The sequence below is a fragment of the Citrus sinensis genome, chromosome 1 (genome assembly GCF_022201045.2).
Source record: "Citrus sinensis cultivar Valencia sweet orange chromosome 1, DVS_A1.0, whole genome shotgun sequence".
Classification (NCBI taxonomy): domain Eukaryota; kingdom Viridiplantae; phylum Streptophyta; class Magnoliopsida; order Sapindales; family Rutaceae; genus Citrus; species Citrus sinensis.
The window spans coordinates 18,809,022-18,831,515 of NC_068556.1; the positions used below are offsets into that span (position 1 = coordinate 18,809,022).

Below are 22,494 nucleotides of genomic sequence, written 5' to 3' on the forward strand. Positions count from 1 at the left end.
TTGTATGTATAAAGAGATTTGAAGTCTCCGCTAATTGAGCATCAACGTACTTTTTCGAAATTGATGAACGATAGAGTTCTAGTGGACGAGGGATATTATAACGACACGCGTTACAATAACCTATTTGTGAATTACTTTTGACAATTGAAGAACGAACCATTGATTGTCAGTTTACGTGTGCCGGTGTTCTCAGTCATGCCATTATCGACACAGTCATTGGAAAGCCTGTACACATAAAATGGTTCGCATTTATTATTATACTTGTCGTATCGAAATATTAGTTTTATTAATTATTTTTTAATAAAAATATTGTCACTTAAAAAATCAAACAAATTTTAATAAATTAAAAAATATAATTGTTAATATATTAAAGTTTTATTTTTTTATAATTATTTTATTTTATTAAAGTAAGAATATCAAAACAGAAAAAAGATTCATCTTTCCATATAATTATATTTGTCGAACATAATCAAAAATCAGAAATGGAAGAAGAACCACGTTCTTCTTCTTCTTCTAATGGGCCCCGCATGCACGTGACAGTTGATCACCTTTTGCCTTATTGAGGAGATGAAAGACAAAGCTCAGCTCTGAGGTCCGCACAAAACAACATGGGTGATTACGTGGCATCACGAAAACGATGACGTCAGGTCAGATTAACGGATCTTCGCATCAACTTCTGGCGGCAAACATCAAGATTTTCGGTCTTTCACGTCAACAGTCGACTACCAGAGTAATTTTTTTGCTTTTCTTTTTATATTATATAAAAAATTTTAATATTCTATTCATTAATTTTATTATAATACCATTTGTTCATATAAGCAGGGTGCATCGGTGCCAAATTTCGTATATTCACCACAAAACGTTCGTATATTCACTATTTAACCATGACCAATTTTTTACTTTGAGGCAAAGGAAAAAAAGAGACGGGAATTTACAAGGAGAAAAATTGAAAGCTTGTTGACCTGTGCTTTTGGGCGTCTTGTCTGTATTTTTACCAAAAGCTTGTTGACCTGTGTTTTGATATGGAATTAGTTACTTTTACCATCTTGAGGGGGTTAGGATCTCAAAGGAGGAAGTGAGGATCCCTCGAAGACAGAAATGAAGGTGAAAACGGGAAATGTGAAAGAGTTTGTGTCTAACGGTGAAGGATAATTAAAAAGAATTTGTGTTTCATGAGTAGTTCTAATTCGTTACATGCATTTCTTTTTTGGAAGATGTATAATTCATTTATACATCTTTTGTGCATAGGCTTTCTTTATTCCTCTCATTATTTGAAAATACAATAATTTAATCCATTATCTACTTGTAATAAATAATATGTTAATCAATTTTTATGTGTGTTTATAGTAGACGTACGATCGTACTCAAATCTCTCTATTATGAATAAAATTTCAATTTGTTTTGAAGTAATTAGTAAAGTAGACAATTGATTACGAAAAATGATTTGCACCCTACCGATGAACCCTTCAATATTTGAGGCAACTTTATTATCAATAATGCTCTACTTACTTAATTGAAATACGTAGTTTGTATTTCAATTGATATGCTAAATGATATGTCACTGTCTGATTGATTCAAGTGACAAATAATTATTAAATTTTATCATTTTTAATCTAAACAGTATATTTCTACTGGTGACACATTAGTTAGGATACAAACTAAATATCTCAACTAAGTAAGCATACCATCACTCTTTTATTATTAATTCAACTTTTATTTACTCTTGTGTAGGATTGAGGTGGGTTAGAGCGACTCCTACCATTTCTTGCAATAACTTGGACTAGAAAAACAAAGAGCATGGTCTGGCTTAATTAAGAAAACTAAAATTTCCATTACAAATATGTCTGCGAAGCTACTAGTTTAAAAAGGGAGAGAAGCCCAGCAAGGGACTAAGTCCAGCATCAGGTTGTCTCCTCAGCCCTACTATCCCAACCGTCGGATTCATTGCAGCATCAGTATATCCGATTTGAACCAGCCTGAAAGTGGCGGTAACAAAATTGGATTCGGCCCCACAATCGCCTACCACTATATCACTACATGTATCATCTCCGAACGACGGCGTACGAGGGAATCTTGTTGAGGATATTATCTCACATTGGAAGAGAATAGTAATTTGAAGAATTTTTAATTTTTCGACTAGTTTTTTGGTTTAGTTAGACTGTGAATTTCTATAGATCAACAAATTAGATCAAGCATTCCCCTTAGTCCACGAATATGAAAAGTATGCTCTTTTTTATTAATTGGATCAAATAATAAGCATTTTCTTTATCCATGAATATCACAAATGGATTTCTGAATGTTTATAACGCCAAAGAAAGAAAGAACTATGGCTGAAGACCCTTTATGGGTAAATTTCATTTTCATAAGATATATTGTAATTAACTCATACCCATATAATATAATAAATAAATACATAATACAAGATCTTTAAAATGATCAACACAACTCTCGTCAATGTTGGATCTAAACTAATGAGATATCTCATTACAAAGCCTTTAACCAACAACTAATTCCTTTCTCATATAGTTTAAAATTTTAAAGCTCACTTAAAGTAACGTTTCTTTGAAATTTTTAAAATTTAATCTTTAAAAGTGAAGAAGAAATTGAAAATTGAAAGAAAAAAAAATATTAAGAATCCGAGATTATGTTATAGCACTGGCGAAAGCCTCCGTCGAATGAATGGAATATTAATTTTATTTCCACAAAAATAATAACATTAATTTGGCGCTCATAACATGGAAGAAAATTACAAGGACGATGGTGGGGACTAATGGAAATTTTTTCAAACAAAAAGGAAAACTTTGCTTCAATATAAAAAAAAATTACAAACTACTAATTACAAAGCTTTTTCGTTTTTACAAAGCTTAAGCAAGAGAGCAACGATCCTCGAGATTCACGAAACTTCTGCGCAACTTCGTTAATTTTCCAAATGCCAGAATTACCCTCTATCTCGTGAGGACAAACATTTTTTTTTCCCATCATCTAATGGTTTTGTATTCCCTCGTGTTGTATCAGCACTCCCTCTTTTCTTTTTTCTTTTTTTTTTGTCCTTTTTTTTTCAAAAAAGACTTGTATCAACACTCTTATGTATAAGTTCATGATCAATTGAACTTTTTTCTTTGTTAAAAAAAGTCGATCATGCGTTATACTAAGCGTCTTTTAAAAATAAATTCTAAAGTTCAATCAAAGGGGTAGATCTGGAATTTCAGTTTCAGAAGGGTTTTGGACTTTTGGTCTTGGGTGGACAATTTGAAATTAGTTGACCTGGTTGAAAGCCATTTGTGTGTGTGAGACAGTGAGTGTGTCTCAGTCTAGGTCTGACAAAATAGAGGGCTAAATCAGAGATTTGATCATCTGTTGAATTAAATGTACACGAGGCTGAGGCTCTCTTTTGTCTTTTGATATTTGTTAGGCTGTAATTCTACGAGGCTAGGCTGAGGCTCTTTTTCTCGTTTTTCTCTCTCCTTTGTTTTATGAAAATGAGGCCGTGAGGAATGTTGCCATCCCATAAATCCCCCAAGAGCTCAACTAGCAGCCCTTTCTTACGGTTAGCTGGGCGCTCAAATCTTCTTCCATTGCAAAAGTATGAAATTTTCTTTTGATATTAAACTTCCAGAAATGCATTGTCCTGTCGATGTGAGATTTTTGTTTCCACCATTAATGAATCTTGTAGTCTTCTTTTTCTTCCTGAAATCTCAAGATGGTCAGTCTTGGTCCCTCCAGGATGGAGCCATCCACATACTTTTGTACCCAATTTTAAAGCTCCAACTCCCCTTCCTAGGTCTTGCCGTCCTGATATTACTGCTCTTTCTCCTCACAGCCATCAGAGTTCCTCTCAGTGTAAGCAGCCCCCTGTCCGTGAGTTGTGGAGACCATCTCCCTTGTCTGCTGGCAATATCCACAATCGCCTCTCTCATTTTGGCTCCTTTTCTTTTCTTGGTGGTTTATTTGTGTCTCATAATCCTATCACTTTTTTACGTAATGTTAATTTCTCTGTTTAAGCGCTGCTGCAAGCGACACACTGCCGTGGCACCTCCTCCTGATGATCAAGTTGAAGTTGAAGGTGATCAGCTCATCCAAGACCTGCAGCCAAGTCCGACGGAGGATCTGGTGTGATTTTACTTGGGACTTGATATTCCATGCAACTGCTTAGGGCATATATATATGCTTAAGTGCCTCGGTTTAAAAAAAAAAGGGTAAAAATAAGTTGTTTTAGTTATGCATATGACAACGTATATGTCCCTTTTAAAATAACAAACGATAGATGCTTCTAATTGTGATGTTTTAAAGAAACTTATTTTATCTTAAGAGTTGTGATTAGTGTAGGAAAACATGAGAGAAAAACGAGAGAAATTTACCTCTCTCTGTATCCCCCATTCTCTCTCTTCCCTTTTCTTCTTTATTTCTCTCGTTTTTCTTTCATATCTCTCTACACTAAGCATTTTTCATGTAATAATTGTAATTGCTATTGATAAAGTGGAATCCAAGCTTTTTTCGTTTGGAAAGTGTTTGGTTCTGCATGGTCAATGTCCGTGGATATCATGAAATGGCAGGTATCTTTGTCCTTTTAGTTTAGCTGCTAACCATTGTCGGCTTTATTGAAGAAAAGACTTGAAAAGCAGCCAATGATAGATATATAGCGCTTCTTGTATTTATTTCCAGATTCGTTTATTTTTGTCTTTTTTATTGTAGTATTTATGATTTTCCAAAAAAGAAGGGATGGTTTAATTAGTTATGATATGGCGAACAATATATTAAATAAAATTTTGCATTGGATTTATAGGGTTTTGCTATGTTGAAACCATTTTAAGGTAGAATACGTCTTCATAGCCATACGATTAAAGTTATAACGTATTTTTTTACTATTTATCACTTTGCGTGTGTGGTTATGCATTTGTGCTCTATCTTGGAGCTGATCCAAATTAGCCATTGCCTTTTCATTTTTATATATTCGGACTCCAGGACCGTACACTCACTAATAGCCATTAAAATTTTATATAACTATTGAGAATTGGCTTATGGCAAGAGTAATGAACAAATTATTAATAGCCAAATGTAGATTCACTTTACTTCTTGCTAGGGGTGGGCATGGGTTGGGTTGGATATGATTTATGAAAACTCAACCCAACCCATTATTGAATGGGTTGAAATAAAAATAATCTAACACAATTAAATAAACATAATCAACTCAATCCAACCTAACCCTTAAATCATCAAGCTGAGCTGGGTTGGGTTGGGCTGAAGATTTAAAAATTGAATCAAAATTAAAAATTAAATAAAGAAGAGGATATGAAACTTTTAATAAAACTTATTGAAATCAAATATAAATATATTATAGCATGAAAATTATATTCATGGTCTAGTGTTCGAAAAAATAAAGAATATAGAATGAATAAATTAGAGAAATATCTTAGTTGGCTGAGAATTGAGATTTAAGAGAGTGATTTTAGTTCTGATATTAGAATCTATAGTAAATTTAAGAACAAAATAATATCTTTTATAAAAGGATAAAAAGAAGATAAAAATAGATTAGCCGTTTAGATTTTTAGGATTTTGTAAGTTGTGAATTATTATTATTATTTATGTGGGTTGGGTTGGGTTGAATGTGTTAATCATAATTAACCCAACCCAACCCAATCGTTAATTGAATTAAAAAAAAATGATCCAATTAACTCATAATAACTCACTCGACCCGTGAAAATTAAGTTGGGTTCGATTGGGTTGGGGTGGGTCCATTGGGTTGGATTGAGTTTGCCCACCCTTATTTCTCGGTAGCTAGATTGACTGTTTTCTATTCATATACCCAGATCTAGCTACCTTACAATAGCTATAAGGTACCATCAATTTTTTAAAAAAATTATTTTAGGCATTCACCGTCAGATTTAATGAAAAAAATAGTCTCAATCGTAAAGATTTGTCTAATTGATTATTAACATTATACTCCCTAGTATTTATCAAAAACTCAAAAAAGTTGAAGAGTTAAAATCTTAAACACATAAACCCGGATTGTTTCAAATTTATATTGTTTAATATTGTTTAATCAGTAGTGAGTCTTAAAAAAATAAGTATTATTTAATATTATTTAGTCATTTGCTTATTATTTTATTATTCTTTAAAAAAATTAAATAATATTAAATAAATAAAACTACAATTTAGAAGGTCACCAGCCAAAGAACAAAAACTTATAAATAAATTATAAATAAATAAATAGTATAAGTGGTCAAATGAAATTTTATGTGACAAAAGAAAAAATTAGTGGTACCTTGCTTACAACTGTGGCAAGGTATCTGGATCCCCGTCTATAATACCCATTCAGCTTTATAAATTAAGATTTTACATTTATAAATTTAAAATGAAAAATAAATAACATACTCCACCTAATGTTTTCAAAATGGACCCCACATGTACATGACGGTTAATATGCCTCGTCCAATAATTCTTGAGATGACAAGTGTAACTACGTTATCATCGGGGACAAGGATTGGATCACGTTGCGGCACTAGGACCTTAAGTCGATGCCTTTGGCTATATATGTCTCCTGGTCTTTCTCTTCCCGAGTTTAAGTTCTTTGTGGAAAATAATTCATACGTAACCCAAAAAAAAAAAAAAATTAGCGCGTCGGGGCTTCAAGGGTTAGATAAAAAAACCAGCGCCGCCCCTCCGTTTGATTTCTCCTCAACAAGAGGTTTGATCGATATTTTCTTCCTTTTTCATTTTTACTCTTTTTTAATTTTTTTTTCTGTACTTAATCAAAGTTTTGCCTACAGCTGGAACCCAACATATCAAATTTAAGGATGATTTAGAATGCATGTTAAGTAATTAATTTTATTACCTTTTAATCTAGTAATTGCAGATGAAATGGAAAAATCATGTGGAATATTGAATTGTGGACTTGATCCTCATCTAGTGGCTTATTGGGATTAAGAGAAGAATGAATATACATTACATTTATAAATAATCTTTTTTCCTCTTTGAAAATACAATAATTTCATCCGTTGTCTACTTGTAATAAATAATCTGTTAATCAATTTTGATGTGTGTTTGCAGTAGATGTACGATGGTACTCAAATCTCTCTATGTTGGATGAAACTTCATTTTACTTCAAAGTAAATAGTATAGGTAGACAATTGATTAAGAAAAATGACTTGCACCATAGACATGCAGGGCCCAAGTTGCCTAAAAATTTGCCTCGATGGTGTTGTGGCGAGTGGCCAAAAAATGATTTACACCAAATTGGATTCAGTCCCACACACGGATTGCCTACCATTACATTTATCATCTTTGAACTGCGCCGTAAGATGGGAATCTTGTTGAGGGTATTATCTCACATTGGTAGAGAATAATAACTAGGCTAACAAAATAAATTTGAGAAATTTTCTATTTGTAAACTAATTCTTGGGTTGAATTAGACCATGGGTTTTTATAAATCTAAAAGCCTTAATTGGATTCAGCCCCACACCAAGGCCCGATTACGACATTCCCGTTGTACAATCTTATTTGTCAATAGAGAGAATGGTGTGTTCAATTGGGTTGGCTGAAGATTGCTGGCATCTTCCCTCATAAGGAGTTTTCTTAGCCCATATAAACATGAGAAATATAAAACACTTCTCATGTTTATGTACGAGTAATCTTTGAGATGCCAAAAGACAGTAAAAGTTGTCTATAGGAAATTTGAGATGAGGGAGTTATAAAGTCACTTACTTTTAGAAATAGTTGGATTAAGGTACAGCATGGAATGATTATAAGTTTACTGCTACTTAAGTTATATTTAGAACTCCATACTTATTTTGACGGCTTAAATTCCCTCAAATTAATCTATTTTCACTCTTCTATATTCTATTTCCTTTTTATTTTGTTTTATGTTTCAATGAAAACAATATGTTTGTGTCACTCTCACTCTTGTTGAATCAAAAATCAAAATCACTCTTTCTAAGACCGTGTTTCGGTGCGAACATATCGAAATACATATACAAAACATTTAGCAGATTGATTGAGAAATTTGGTATAGTTTGGGCAATTAAATTAATCTCTTTGAAATTTACACTAGGTTTTGGAAGATGATTGTCGTGTAAATCAGTGGTTGCGAATGTATAAATTGATCTCCATTAACTGGGAAATTTCTTGAGGTGACACAAGTGGATAGATACTATTCGTGATGTGCAAGACAAAATTATCGAGAAAACAGATGTGCCAGTTAATAATGAAGAACTAGCAGTTGAAGATGACCAAAAAATTTTTTTGTGTGTAAGATTTCAAGATAATTTCATGTAGAATTTAATGGTTATGTTTTTCTTTGGTTCCTTCCTCAAATCCAGCACAATGGCATAGTCGCTCACATGCATGAAGATTTTGGAGTCTTTGGCTACACAAATTTTCTAGACTTTAATTTTTATTAATTATTGGCTTTTTTTATATTGCTCTTTAATTGGCTTTTTCAGACAAAATATTTATGTATTAGTTTTCGATTAATAATCCTGGGAAGTTATTGTGCTAGTCAGATTCTTTAAGTATAATATCAACATTTGATTGTCATTTTGGCTCCATCACTTTTCTTGGTGGCCTGTTTGTGGTTCACAACTTAGCACTCTGTTATGCCACGTTAGCTTCTCTGTTTAAGTTCTGCTTCAACTTGTTTCGACGTTTCACTGTCATGGTTTCGTTCACTAATTATTTTCAATAAACCAATTAATTTATATATATATATTGTCATCCTTTAATTACTATGAAAGTTTAAGCAGCTAGCAGTTTCTGGGGTCAGTTCAGTCAAAGACTCGAAGCCTAGCAGCGATCGATTAAAGCTGCTGTGGTTGCTTTAGTATTTTTCTAATTTAATTAGAAATCTGCTGTATAATAATTTCTAACCAGCAGCAATGGAAAGTTGCAAACAACAATATATCTATAAAAGTTGTTGCAGATTTAATGCCCAGGGTAGTTAAACGGTTAATTTTCCTTTAGCATAAAAATTTAGACACAGAATTTTATCAAATATATCGTTGATCATTTGGACAGCAAAAAAAAAAAGAATCTAGCGTGCGTCTGCTACTGCTAAAAGTGCTTTTCAAACAAAAGCGAAGATAGCAACTAAGCTTTCACAGCGAAACTGCTAAAACTTGCTCGGGTAACAACAGAGTAATAGATACAAAATGGAAAGATGACTTATTTAATTACAAAATGGGAAGACGACATACGTAAAACGCTCTTAATTCTACAATTTGTTACTTCAGTAGGGTCTGTGACCTTACAGTGGCACCAGCAATATCATACATGTTATGGCAAACGTGTTTACTTCACTTTCTTGAACAAGAATTAAGCAACCCTCTAACCCAGAGTTTACAGAAACAAGATTAAGAAATGAACAAACAAAGTAACAAGCAATCAAAGATACTCAACACACCAAGAATCTAACGTGGTTCAGCTCCACAAAGTAACCTACATCCACGGCTGCAAAACCAGCAAGGGCAGAAGCTTTATTGAACAACAAGAAGATCGTTTACAACTGAGTCACCGATTACAAATTAAAGCCTATCGAATCTTCTCTCTCTGTAAATCCTCTCTGTTTTTCTATATGTTTCACTAGCTTAGAGACAGCTTATATAAGTAAGCTTCTCACGTGTGTTTTCACTTGCAATGAGTCAGTCTATTATTTAACTAACTAACCAACTCTTGACTAGAATCCCACTTATGCCAGCTCATATGACACCTTAGCATGTTCATAACAGATTATAACTAATCTTGGCTTCACAAATCTCCACCTTAGTTTTAATCTGATTATGCTTCTCCCTTCACTGCAACACAGCATCAGAAAACTTGTTTCACAAGCTAACATTTCCAATCAGACTCAGTAAGCCCTTGAACCTGATTGATGGCAAAGGCTTGGTTAACAAGTCAGCTGGATTTACCTCAGATGGCACCTTAACTACATTCATTACTCCTTTGCTGATTTCATCCCTTATGAAGTGCATTCTAACATCAATATGTTTAGTTCTCTCATGATACTTAGGATTTTTACTTAGCTGAATAGCACTTAAGCTATCACAGCCAACTACAACAACTTCTTGTTTAAACCCCAACTCAAAGACCAGTCCTCTCAGCCATATTGCCTCATTGACAGCTTCTGTAAGTGCAATATATTCAGCTTCTGTTGTTGAGAGGGCAACCACTGATTGCAGGGAAGACTTCCAACTTATAGCACCTCCACACATAGTAAACACAAAACCTGTGATGGATCTTCTTCTATCTTTGTCTGCTGCATAGTCCGAGTCCACAAACCCAGCTACTTCAGGTGATGCTCCACTTAATTTCCAAACATAATGGCAGTGACAGCAGACCCTTTGAGATACCTTAGTACCCATTTCACTGCATTCCAGTGACCCTTCCCTGGATTCCCCATAAACCTACTGATGACTCCAACTCCATGAGCCAAGTCAGGTCTGGTGCACACCATGGCATACATGATGCTGCCAACTGCACTGGAGTAAGGAATCTCCCTCATGTAGTTGAAATCATCATCAGTGGTAGGTTCCAGTGACTTGGATAACTGGAAGTGAGCTGACAGAGGTGTTGAAACAGGCTTTGAATCTTCCATATTGAACCTGGTTAACACCATCTTCACATAATCCTCCTGAGATAGATACAAAACTTTGGACTCCCTATCTCTCTTTATCTGCATTCCCAGAATCTTTGTAACTGCACCCAAATCCTTCATTTCAAATTCAGTGCTAAGCTCCACCTTTAGCTTCTTTACTTCTTCCTTTTGTTTACATGCAATAAACATGTCATCCACATACAGAAGTAAGTAGATACCACTACCATTTGTCAGGAATTTAAAATACACACAATTATCAAATCTGCTCCTACAGTATCCATGGCTTAGCATGAATTCATCAAACTTTAAATACCATTGCCTTGGAGATTGCTTGAGGCCATATAAGCTCTTCTTCAATAAGCACACCTTGTCTTCTGATCCTCTCTCAATGAACTCTTCTGGTTGTGCCATGAAAATTTCTTCATCAAGGCTGCCATGTAAGAATGCAGTTTTAACATCCATCTGTTCCAGCTCCAGATCATGATATGCTGAGAGTGCCAACAACAACCTAATTGAGCTATATTTGACTACAGGTGAGAACACTTCATTGAAGTCAACTCACTCTCTCTGTGTGAATCCCTTTACCACAAGTCTGGCTTTATGTCTTGGTGGTTCATTTTCTGAAGCTCCAGCCTTCAACTTGCAAATCCACTTGCTGCCAACTAGTTTCTTGTTAGATGGTTTGTCCACTAAGATCCAAGTATTATTTTTCTTTAAAGAGACTATTTCATCCTGCATTGCAGCATACCATTTCAGCTTATCCTCACATCTCATAGCTTCTTTATAGCTCAAAGGTTCTCCACCAGTTACTTCATCACCTACTGTCAGTGCATAGGAAATGAGGTCAGCTATGCCATACTTCTTTGGCATTTTGATAGCTCTCCTCTCTCTGTCCCTAGCAAGCTGATATGTTTCCAGTTCTGATGGTTGTTTGCTTTCCTTGGTCTGATCTGATGGTTGTTCAGAAGGCTTATAACTATCAGAATGCTTTACCATCTGTCCAGCACTTTCTTCTTCCTCTGTTTCAGCAGCTTCAATCTCAGTTTCTACCTTTGACTGGAGCATTTGCTCTTCATCAAAGGTGACATCCCTGCTGATTAATATCCTAGATGGTTTACCATTAAGGGTCCATATCTTGTATCCCTTAATGCCCTCAGGATAGCCTAAGAAATACCCTTTAACAACCCTTGGTTCAAGTTTACCTTGCTTTAAGTGTGCATAAGCTGGACACCCAAAGATCCTCAGATTGCTCAAGTCTGGTGGCTTTCCAGACCAAAGCTCTTGAGGTGTCTTGAAACCTAAAGCTGAGGATGGGCTCCTGTTTATCAGGTAAGCAGCTGTGGTGACTGCTTCTGCCCAAAAACCTTTGGATAGGTTTGCATTCAGCAGCATGCATCTTACCCTCTCTATTATGGTTCTGTTCATCCTTTCTGCCAGCCCATTTTGCTGTGGAGTGTAGGTGACAGTTCTATGCCTTGCAATGCCCTTATATTTGTAGAAATCTTCAAACTCTTTGCTGCAATACTCCAGCCCATTGTCTGTTCTGAGCCTTTTTATTTTCTTACCAGTTTGGTTTTCAATGAGAGTATCCCACTCTTTGAACTTCCCTAGTACTTCACTTTTGTGTTTCAACACATAGATCCAGACCTTCCTAGAGTAGTCATCTATGAAGGATACAAAGTACCTAGCTCCACCTAAAGATGGAACTTGTGATGGCCCCCAAAGGTCTGAGTGGATGTAATCTAGTGTCTGTTTGGTTTCTTTTCTCCCTGAACTGAATTTTAGTCTTGTGGCCTTCCCAAACACACATTTCTCACAGAATTCTAAGGAAGTAACTTTATCATCACCAAGCAAACCTTGATTGCTTAGCTCCTTGAGGCCTCTCTCACTGATATGAGCTAGTCTCATGTGCCAGAGCTTGGTTTTATCTCTGGTCACACATGCTGAGATCCCTTGCACAGGTGAGGATCCAACTAGTATGTACAGCCCATTTTTTCTAACCCCTTTCATAACAATTTTACCCTGATCCAAGACCTGTATCTCTCCTTTTTCAGCCTTAATAGTACACCCTGATTGGTCAACCATTCCTAGAGATATCAAGTTTCTTTTCAGTTCAGGGACAAATCTCACTTGGTGTAAGTCTCTAGTGACACCATTATGCAATTTTAAGCTAACGGTTCCTATCCCAGCCACCTTGCAAGTTAGGTTATTTCCCAACAACACCTTTCCACCATTTACACTTTCAAAGGTCTTAAAGAACCTTTTATTTGGACACATGTGGAATGAGCAACCAGAATCCAGAATCCACTCACCAGTTGGGTGCCTCTCTGCAGCCACCAAGACATCTGCTTCATCATAGTCACATTCATCTTCAGAGGCAACAGCAACCTTCCCATTTGATTTGTTTTGCAGTTCTTCTAATTTCCTTTTCTCAAAGCAATCTTTAATGTAATGCCCCTCTTTTTGACAGAAGTAACACTTCCTCTTCTTCTTTTTCTTTTCAGCTTTATCTTTCTTGCTGTTGTTCTTTGTTTGCTTATTGTGTTTCTTTTCTGGCTTTCCTTTGACAACCAAACCTTCTGCATTGTTTTGATCTTTCATGTCTGATCTTTTCTTCAAATCCTTATATTCCAGAGCATCTTTGACATCCTTCAAAGAGAGGGTTTGTCTGCCATAGAGGAGGGTATCTACAAAATGTTCATAAGATTCTGGAAGAGAACTTAAGAGGATGAGTGCCCTGTCTTCATTTTCAAGAATTATGTTGACATTCTCGAGATCAAGAATGAGTTTGTTGAACTCATCCACATGATCTTTCATGGCTACTCCATCTTTCATCGAGAATGTGTATAACCTCCTCTTCATATACAGTCTCCTTGCCAATGATTTCTTCAGAAACATTTCTTCTAACTTGGCCCACAAACCAGCTGCAGATCTTTCTTTTAATACTTCTCTCAAGACTTCATCAGAGAGGTGCAAGATAATGGTGCTATGGGCCTTATTGTTTATGATCCTCTGATCTGCACTAAAGCTTGAAGAGCCTTCTCCCTTTTCTTTCTTGGCCATCGAATCTTCTCCATCGTCGAGGGCACTGTCAAGCCCTTGTTGAATAAGTATTGCTCTCATCTTCAAACTCCAGAGATAGAAATCATTGTCTCTATTGAATTTTTCAAGATCCACTCTGGTGCTTGCCATCTTTGAGTCTGATCCCAATCGATACCAGGCTCTAATACCAGTTTGTTATGGCAAACGTGTTTACTTCACTTTCTTGAACAAGAATTAAGCAACCCTCTAACCCAGAGTTTACAGAAACAAGATTAAGAAATGAACAAACAAAGTAACAAGCAATCAAAAATACTCAACACACCAAGAATCTAACGTGGTTCAGCTCCACAAAGGAACCTACATCCACGGCTGCAAAACCAGCAAGGGCAGAAGCTTTATTGAACAACAAGAAGATCGTTTACAACTGAGTCACCGATTACAAATTAAAGCCTATCGAATCTTCTCTCTCTGTAACTGTTTTTCTATATGTTTCACTAGCTTAGAGACAGCTTATATAAGTAAGCTTCTCACGTGTGTTTTCACTTGCAATGAGTCAGTCTACTATTTAACTAACTAACCAACTCTTGACTAGAATCCCACTTATGCCAGCTCATATGACACCTCAGCATGTTCATAACAGATTATAACTAATCTTGGCTTCACAATACATATATATATACATTCTCATCATCATCAGTTGAACTTGGCTGCAGGTTTTGGATGTGGTTCCCTTCTACTCCAATAATGTTCTCTTCATCAACTTGATTCCCGTCCGCACAGTTGATCATTATCAAGATTGTGCGAGTAATGGATGTTATTACAGTGAGATTTCGGAGCCAGTTGAAACTGCGCCTAAACAGGGAAGCTAGCGTTGCATAACAGAGTGATAAGATTACGAGGCACAAATAGGCTTCCAAGAAGAGAAATGGAGCCAAAACGACAGACGCAACTACCGAGATAGCCAACAGAACAAAGGGTTCTCCACAGCTCACGGAAATGGAACGGCTCACATTGAGAGTGAGTCTGATGGGTGTGAGGAGGAAGAGCATTAACGGGATGATGACGGCAGGAATCAGGAGCCAGAATTCTAGCTTGAAAATTGGATTCAAAAGTATCTTACTGGTACCATCTTGGACGTCCCAAGAGTTGCCATCTTGAGACCTGAGGAACAAGAAAAAGATCATAAGATTTAGCAGTGGCGGAAACAAAAACCTCAAATCAATTGACAGATCCATGCTTATGAGGAAGATCAATTTGGTAATCGCAGGGGCTTGAGTTTTGATTTATTTATTTTCTTCCTTTTTTTTACTCTCTGCTGATACAGATATAGGTTGAAGATGCCGAGAGCTTGAGTTTGAAGAGGATTTATAGCTTTGGGTACGTTCCAGTTGCAAAAGTACCTGGAAGGCTTTTTATTTATTTACTTTTTTTTCCTTTCTTTCTCTCTGTCGGGACTCGGGAGCTTGGGTTTTAATTAGATTTATAGCCTATGGATATGATATTGACAGGTTGAGTGCTAATCAATGTGGCTCAACATGAACTAATCAAGAATCTTTACAAAAAGCATCCCAGTCTGGCTGATTCCTTGAGTTGGGGAAGTGCTTTTGTCAAGTCGACCACCGAGTCTCCGCGACTCCGCTCACAAATTTTTGTTTAAATTAAATTAAGTAATTATTTAATTAACCTATTGAGTACAAAGAGCAATTGATTCTCCTTTGTTGTGGCTAGGTTGTATTGCCCGAGCTTAGCTCAACTTTAATGACTCTAATTTATAAATTAACTAGGAAATAGAACCGCACTTCGTGCAGTTTTAAAAAAATAATTTAATATTATTTTTTATTATTTTACACTTGATAAAACTGATAAAAAATAGGAATTGATTTTTTTTTAAGATGACGCAGCCTTATTAAACTAATATTATTTATGAAAATTAATTATTTTTTTGTTATCAGTCGATAGTGTGAAAATACTTCTTGATGTCGAATTCTAAAAACCAGCGAGAGATTCCCCACTCTATTTATGAAGGTTAATTATTTTTTCGTTAACTTTAAAAATATATATTAATGTGTATAGTTAAGTGTACACAATCTTTTCATCAATAAAAATTATATTCACATTAATCAACTCTCCATTCACTACAAGAAAAAACATAATACTTGACATTTTTTATTTGATAATTTTTAAGAAATATCAAATATATATGACATTTTGTGAAAAATTGAGTAATTGATAAATATAAATGACAATTTATTTAAACGTCAAATACTTATGACGTTTTACCAAATAAGTGGAAATATATTATATATTTATTGAATAATTACCATTTATGTTTTCCTTTTATTGACTTAAAAAAAAAACGCACATGTTGTGGACCTGTAATTGATATGGTATTAAGTCCAGATGCCCATCTTGCCCGTCTTCCAAGAATTTCAGCTTGCTTTAGCCTAGTGAGCTTGTTTCGTTCACATATCACATCTGGACTGCCTTTGTTTCTTTTAAGAAAATTCAAACTTGTATTTCTTTTCAATAATCACCTCGCATTTTTTATCAATCACTCAATTTCGAATTTCATCTCCATCCTCTCTCGAAGAAGAACGCACAAAGAATTTCAGCTTGCTTTAGCCTCATTTGCTTCTCGAATTTCAGGCATTGTTTCCTTTAATTTTGATAATTTTTTTCTACTTCTCTCTTTCTAGTTTGATAATTTTAGGGTTATAGTTGAATTATTTGTATTTTTAAACAATCTAGGGTTGATTTAATTGATTCCAAGTGTCGTATCTGCTCTGCTATTTGAATGCACATTACTTGTTTGATGTAATGTCTCTTTAAAAGATTATGTTTGTTTTTAACAAGCATCTTATTGAGATGTTTCTCGTAATATATTAACGTAATGCACTTAGCTTCAATTTGGTCTGTTTAATACATTTTAACAAAGGAAACTTACAGAACTGCAACAATTCTCAAATTGCTTGCAAATTAGAAGTAATGTTATTGATTTTTATTAATTAATGAGATTTTAATTTATTGAGTCTGTAAACTCACTCTAAGAAGTGATTATTGCTTCAATTTAGTATGTTTCATACATTTTCATTCTCATTATAAATGACAGTCATCTCTCATTTTTTCATCAATCACTCAACCTATAAAGAATAACCCACGAAGAAGTTCAGCTTGCTTCAGCTTCATTCGCTTCTTGAATTTCAGGTATTTTTTCTTTTAATTTTGATTTTTTTAATTCTCTCTTTCTAGTTTGATAATTTTAGTGTTATACTTGAATTAATTGTATTTTTAATTGATACTAAGTCTTATATCTGTTCTCCTTCAACAAACAAAGAACGCACAAATAATTTTCACTTTCATTCTTAATTAGTAAAATTGTGATTTCATTGCCTTATTTTTTGGGGTTAATTATATAATTTTATCAGTTGTTCTTGTGGTTGCAAACAATATCATTTTTTAATATTAATAAAACTAAATGAATATTATGTGATGCATTTGCAGGAAAGTTAGTAGTTTAAATATGGATAAATCTTGGATGTTGATGGATAGAACGTCTATAGAATATGAAAATGGGGTAAATGAGTTTCTCAAGTTTGCAATACTTCATGCTAGTAATCCTGAACTTTTAAGATGTCCATGCCAAGCATGTGGTAATTTGGTCTTTCATGTACCTGCTGAGATAAGAAATCATCTTTATTGGAAAGGTATTGACCAAAGCTATCAGACATGGACTTGCCCACGTATATATGGTGCATTATTGAACATTTCAGGAAAAGCAAAAGATGGACTTAATTCTCGGTTGGACTTTGTTGATTTCAATATTAGGAAAGAATTAGAACCTGTTGTTGAAGGGAATCACACTTATTTACCTGCTGCATGTTACTCCTTGACTAGAGTGGAAAAAGTAATGTTTTGCAAAACATTATATAATCTGAAGGTTCCTGAAGGATACTATTCAAACTTTAAAAATCTTGTATCAATGAGTGATTTAAAGCTTATTGGGTTGAAATCTTATGATTGTCATGCTTTGATGCAACAACTCCTACCATTGGCTATTCGAGGAATTTTGCCAGAACCCGTTAGATATGCCATCACTAGACTTTGCTTTTTCTTCAATGATCTTTGTAGCAAAGTTTTGGATGTAGAGAAGTTAAACCAAATACAAAAGGATCTTGTGGTCACAATTAATTTATTTGAAATGTATTTCCTTCCTGAATTTTTTGATATCATGGTTCATTTAACTGTGCATCTTGTTAGAGAAGTCAGATTATGTGGGCCTGTATATCTTAGATGGATGTATCCTTTTAAAAGATTTTTAAAATATCTAAAAGGGTATGTGCGGAATAAAAATCGTCCCGAAGGTTGTATTGCTGAATGTTACATTGTAGAGGAGGCAATTGAATTTGCACAGAATATTTACCCAATGTGGATCCAATTGGAATTCCAATTGCAAGGACGAATAATATAGAAACTGAGGGTCCACTTCCTGGTGGTCGTTTAATTGATATTGATCGTGACAAATGAAAGCAAGCACACCATTATGTTTTGCGGAACACACAAGCAGTTCAACCTTACATTGAGTAAGTTTTCTTATCTTAACTTTATTAAAACATGGTAGATTCATCACTAATATATTCGTTTTATTATGAATCTTAATCTTAGGATGCATATGACACGGTTGAAATCGAATAATTATTGAGTTTAATATTTCATATTTGATTTGTATTTTTTTGTAGTGGGATTCGAATGTTTCTTGCCAAAAAAGGACAGCAAATGAAAAAGATTAATTTGAAATGGAATGATGTTAAGGTGCCTATGCAAATTGGTAATGTTGAATGTGGCTACTATGTCATGTGATTCATGAAGGAGATTATTGCAGATCAAAGTATACTTTGTGCAAAGGTTAGATCATTAACATAGCTTAAACTTATTGCAGATTTTACGGAGAAATGTGGTTAAAATGAAGTCTATGAATTGAAGGAGTGACAAATAAATATAGTTTTCTGTCTTTTGATGTCAGTTTAATGAAAAAGATACTTATAATGAAGATGAGATCAACGAAATTCGCTCTGATTGGACTACTTATGTTAGTGACTTGATTTGAAAAAAAATGCAAAAGTGACAAGTGATGCAGGTAAATAGCATATGATTCAATTGAAGTACATTAGTTTATTGTTAATATTTTTCATGCATAGATTTTTCCTTCTCTTTGTGCATAGATGTCTTATGCTTTCATTGCATAAGGCAACTATATCATCTAGTTGGATTCATAATAAAAGCTCTCAGTTAATTCAATCAAAATTTGTCAATGCTGTACTGGTAACCATGACTTACTTTTTTAGCCTCTTCCTTAAACAATAACAGTAGTATATGGCAGTAATTTTGGTTTCTTGATGTGTAGGGCTATGTCGAAGTGTAGGTGGTGTTGGTGGGGGTGGCATATTTGTTCCTGTACTTAATCTGATTATTGGATTTGATCCAAAATCATCTGTAGCACTATCAAAATGTAAGTGAAACAAACCCCTCTTTTACCGATACAATCTTGGTTGTTTAAGACAATCATATGCTTACTCTCATAGTCGTTTTAACCCTCATGCCTGAGCAGGTATGATCACTGGTACTGCGGTTGCTACTGTTGTCTACAATCTAAGGCAAAGGCATCCCACACTTAATATGCTCGTTATCGACTATGACCTTGCACTTTTGTTTCAACCCATGTTGGTTCTGGGGATCAGTATTGGAGTTGCTTTTAATGTGATTTTAAGCACATGAACACATTTTCCTTTTCTATGTACAACGCTGCTATGAAAAACTTTTGGACCGATAGTGGAATGCTAACTATAGGCTCAATGTATAGTTTTAGAAACAATCTTATTTTAGATTTATACTTAAGACATTTGATACATTTATACATACAATGCAAGTTCATTTTAATATGAATTCAGGTTTCCTATGCTTTATTATGGTGTTTGAAGTTAGTTGACAAATTTTGAATTTTATCAAGTTTCAATGTTCTAATATATATTATGTGCAACCCAAGACAAGGAATTACAATATTTGATATTTTTATCAAGTCATTTGCATTTGACCATTTTGAATAATGTCACATGTATATGACTATTATTAAGTGTCATACACATTTGACAATCTTATATTGTGAAAAATATTTGATTATTATTAATTGACAAAAATAAATGACAATTTTACTAAATGTCAAATAAGCATATTTGACACAAGAATATTTGGCACTTTTTAATTGTCAAATATTCATTTAATTGACAGTTTTTAAATATCAATTATTCTCTTTTTTTTTATAGTGATTCTTCTTGGTATTAATAGACTCCCACATTTTACAAAGTCTAACTCTTATCATCCAACTATCTTTATCATTGTTTAACTCATGAAGAAAATAATACTCCATGAAGCACATAATACAAAAAATTTAAATAAGTCAAAAAATAAAAACACAATAACATTTCTAAAGAGGATGTTGATTAAATAATAAAAAAAATCCAAACATAACAAATCTTAAATACTTAATATTTATATAGTTTGAGAAACCAAAGACACTAAATAAAAGGTTGCATAATTAAATATGAAATTATGACATTAAAATTAGGTCCTAGTGGTATTGGTGAGGGAAGATGAAAGAACCTTCCTTCCTATATTAATTAGTTGATGTATTTTAAACCACTAAAGTTTAGTTGTTGGCTTAATAAAATAAATGAATGTTTTAAAACTATAATTAATTTATTATTAATGGTTACATATTGTTGAATTTAAATAGAAAGAAGAAGAGACATGTAATCTTTTATAATTTACTAATTATTTTCTATTTTTAATATTTTGTAATGTAATTATTTTTTAACTCAACCAATATATTAGATTATAGAGAATATAAAAAGATGAGAAATAATAATGCCACAAATCTTAACTACTTAATATTTATAGAGTTTGAAAAAGCCAAAAGGCACTAAACAAAAGGTTGCATAATTAAATATGAGATTATAGTATTAAAATTAGACCCTAATGACATTATTGAGGGAAGATGAAGGAACATTCTTTCCTATATTAATTAATTGATATATTAAGCCACTAAAGTTTAATTGTTGGCATAATAAAATAAATTAATGTTTGAAAACTTATAATTAATTATTATTAATGGTTACATATTATTGAATTTAAATAGAAAGAGGAAGAGACATATAATCTTTTATAATCTAATAATTATTTGTTATTTTTAATATTTTGTAATGTAATTATTTTTTTTAATATCAACCAATTTATTAGGTAATAGAGAATACAAGAAGATGAGAAATAGTGATGTCACATCACCTTCTCTAGTCCTAACTTTATATATATAATATATATAGATAGATAGATAAATATAGATTTTTAATATTTTGTAATGTAATTATTTTTTAATCTCAACCAATATATTAGATAATAGAGAATATAAAAAGACGAGAAATAATGATGACATAAATCTTAAATATTTAATGTTTATAGAGTTTAAAGAACCCAAAATGCACTAAACAAAAGATTGAATAATTAAATATGGGATTATGATATTAAAATTAGGCTCTAATAGAATTGTTGAGGGAAGATGAAGGAACCTTCCTTCATATATTAATATTAATTAATTGATGTATTTTAAGCCACTAAAATTTAATTGTTGGCATAATAAAATAAATGAATGTTTCAAGACTTATAATTAATTATTATTAATGGTTACATATTGTTGAATTTAAATAGAAAGAGGAAAAGACATGTAATCATTTATAATCTAATAATTATTTTCTATTTTAATATTGTGTAATGTAATTATTTTTTAATTTCAACCAATTTATTAAATAATAGAGAATATGAGATGATGAGAAATGGTGATGCCACATCACCTCCTCAAGCCCCAACTTTATATATATATATAGATATAGATAGATTATAAGCAAAGCAAACGTGGACAAGGGATTTGTGTGCATGGATTTTTCGGTTTTTTTTCTTGAAAAATCAAAGAAATCTCAAATAATTTATAAGGATTTTATCTTTTGAAGAATGATAAATTCTTATCTACAAGAAAAAAGAGATTTTATGGTAAAATGAAAAGTTTATTAATGATAAAACAAAAAGAGGGTTTAAAATTGAGAATAATAAGTTTATAATTCTACTTGTATTTTGAGAATACTAAATAAACATATGAGAATTATTCCTGAATTTATAAAAATACAAATGAAGTGTTAGTTGTGGAATTAAAAATGAGTGCATTTACGATTAATATGATGTTTATATAATTTTAAGAGTGATAATATAAATATAAACTCTTGTACAATTTTTTTTTTAATTTTTCTCTTTCTTTCTCTCTACGGCTCGGAAGCTTGGGTTTTAATTAGATTTATAGTCTATAGATATGATACTTTTGACCTTGAGTGCTAACCAGTGGGGATCAATATAAATTAATCAAGAATCTTCCGCGGGTTGGGGAAATGCTTTTGGCATTTGGCAAGCCCCACCCAGTCTTTGCCCACTAATTTTTGTTTAAATTAAATTAAGTAATTATTTAATTAACCTATTGAGTACAAAGGGCAATTGATTCTCCTATGTTGTGGCTAGGTTGTATTGAACGAGCTTAGCTTAACTTTAATGACTGTAATTTATAAATTAAGTATAAGCAAAGCAAACGTGGGCAAGGGATTTGTGTGCATGGATTTTTTGTTTTTTTTTTTTGAAAAAATCAAAGAAATCTAACATAATTTATAAGGATTTTATCTTTGAAGAATGATAAACTCTTATTCTACAAGAAAAAAAAAGATTTTATGGTAAAATGAAAAGTTTATTAATGATAAAACAAAGAGAGATTTCAAAATTAA

At 33.2% G+C, this 22,494-nt stretch overlaps 1 protein-coding gene and 1 long non-coding RNA gene across 10 annotated transcripts; both read left to right on the forward strand.

Annotated features, from left to right (window-relative positions):
- The first annotated feature begins 6,430 nt into the window (after positions 1-6,430).
- Positions 6,431-8,532, forward strand: LOC112499579 (uncharacterized). 2 transcript variants are annotated; one of them, XR_008054132.1, is made up of 2 exons: positions 6,431-6,685; positions 8,048-8,532. It is a non-coding gene; the product is annotated as an uncharacterized LOC112499579 (long non-coding RNA). The 2 variants fall into 2 exon arrangements; XR_003067189.2 differs by lacking the exon at positions 8,048-8,532 and adding an exon at positions 6,768-7,028.
- Positions 8,533-15,980: 7,448 nt separating this feature from the next.
- Positions 15,981-19,587, forward strand: LOC102617989 (sulfite exporter TauE/SafE family protein 3-like). 8 transcript variants are annotated; one of them, XR_008054918.1, is made up of 7 exons: positions 15,981-16,273; positions 16,737-16,831; positions 17,129-18,207; positions 18,364-18,529; positions 18,648-18,761; positions 19,029-19,133; positions 19,233-19,587. XR_008054918.1 is itself a non-coding variant. In XM_052441918.1 (5 exons), exons 3-5 carry the CDS (start codon positions 18,463-18,465, stop codon positions 19,397-19,399), a joined length of 339 nt encoding a protein of 112 aa, XP_052297878.1. In that variant the 5' UTR covers positions 16,731-16,831; positions 18,082-18,207; positions 18,364-18,462; the 3' UTR covers positions 19,400-19,587. The 8 variants fall into 8 exon arrangements, 2 of the variants coding, with proteins under 2 accessions (XP_052297878.1, XP_052297875.1); XR_008054919.1 differs by having other exon boundaries at positions 16,776-16,831; XM_052441918.1 differs by lacking the exons at positions 15,981-16,273; positions 18,648-18,761 and having other exon boundaries at positions 16,731-16,831; positions 18,082-18,207.
- Positions 19,588-22,494: the final 2,907 nt, after the last annotated feature.

Bases quoted from the DNA above. Each gene is read 5' to 3' on its own strand.
- LOC102617989 (XM_052441918.1), top strand. From the start codon at position 18,463: ATGTGGCTACTATGTCATGTGATTCATGAAGGAGATTATTGCAGATCA. The intron at 18,530-19,028 runs GTTAGATCATTA...CTTGATGTGTAG, and splicing joins AAAGTATACTTTGTGCAAAG to GGCTATGTCGAAGTGTAGGT. The intron at 19,134-19,232 runs GTAAGTGAAACA...ATGCCTGAGCAG, and splicing joins ATCTGTAGCACTATCAAAAT to GTATGATCACTGGTACTGCG.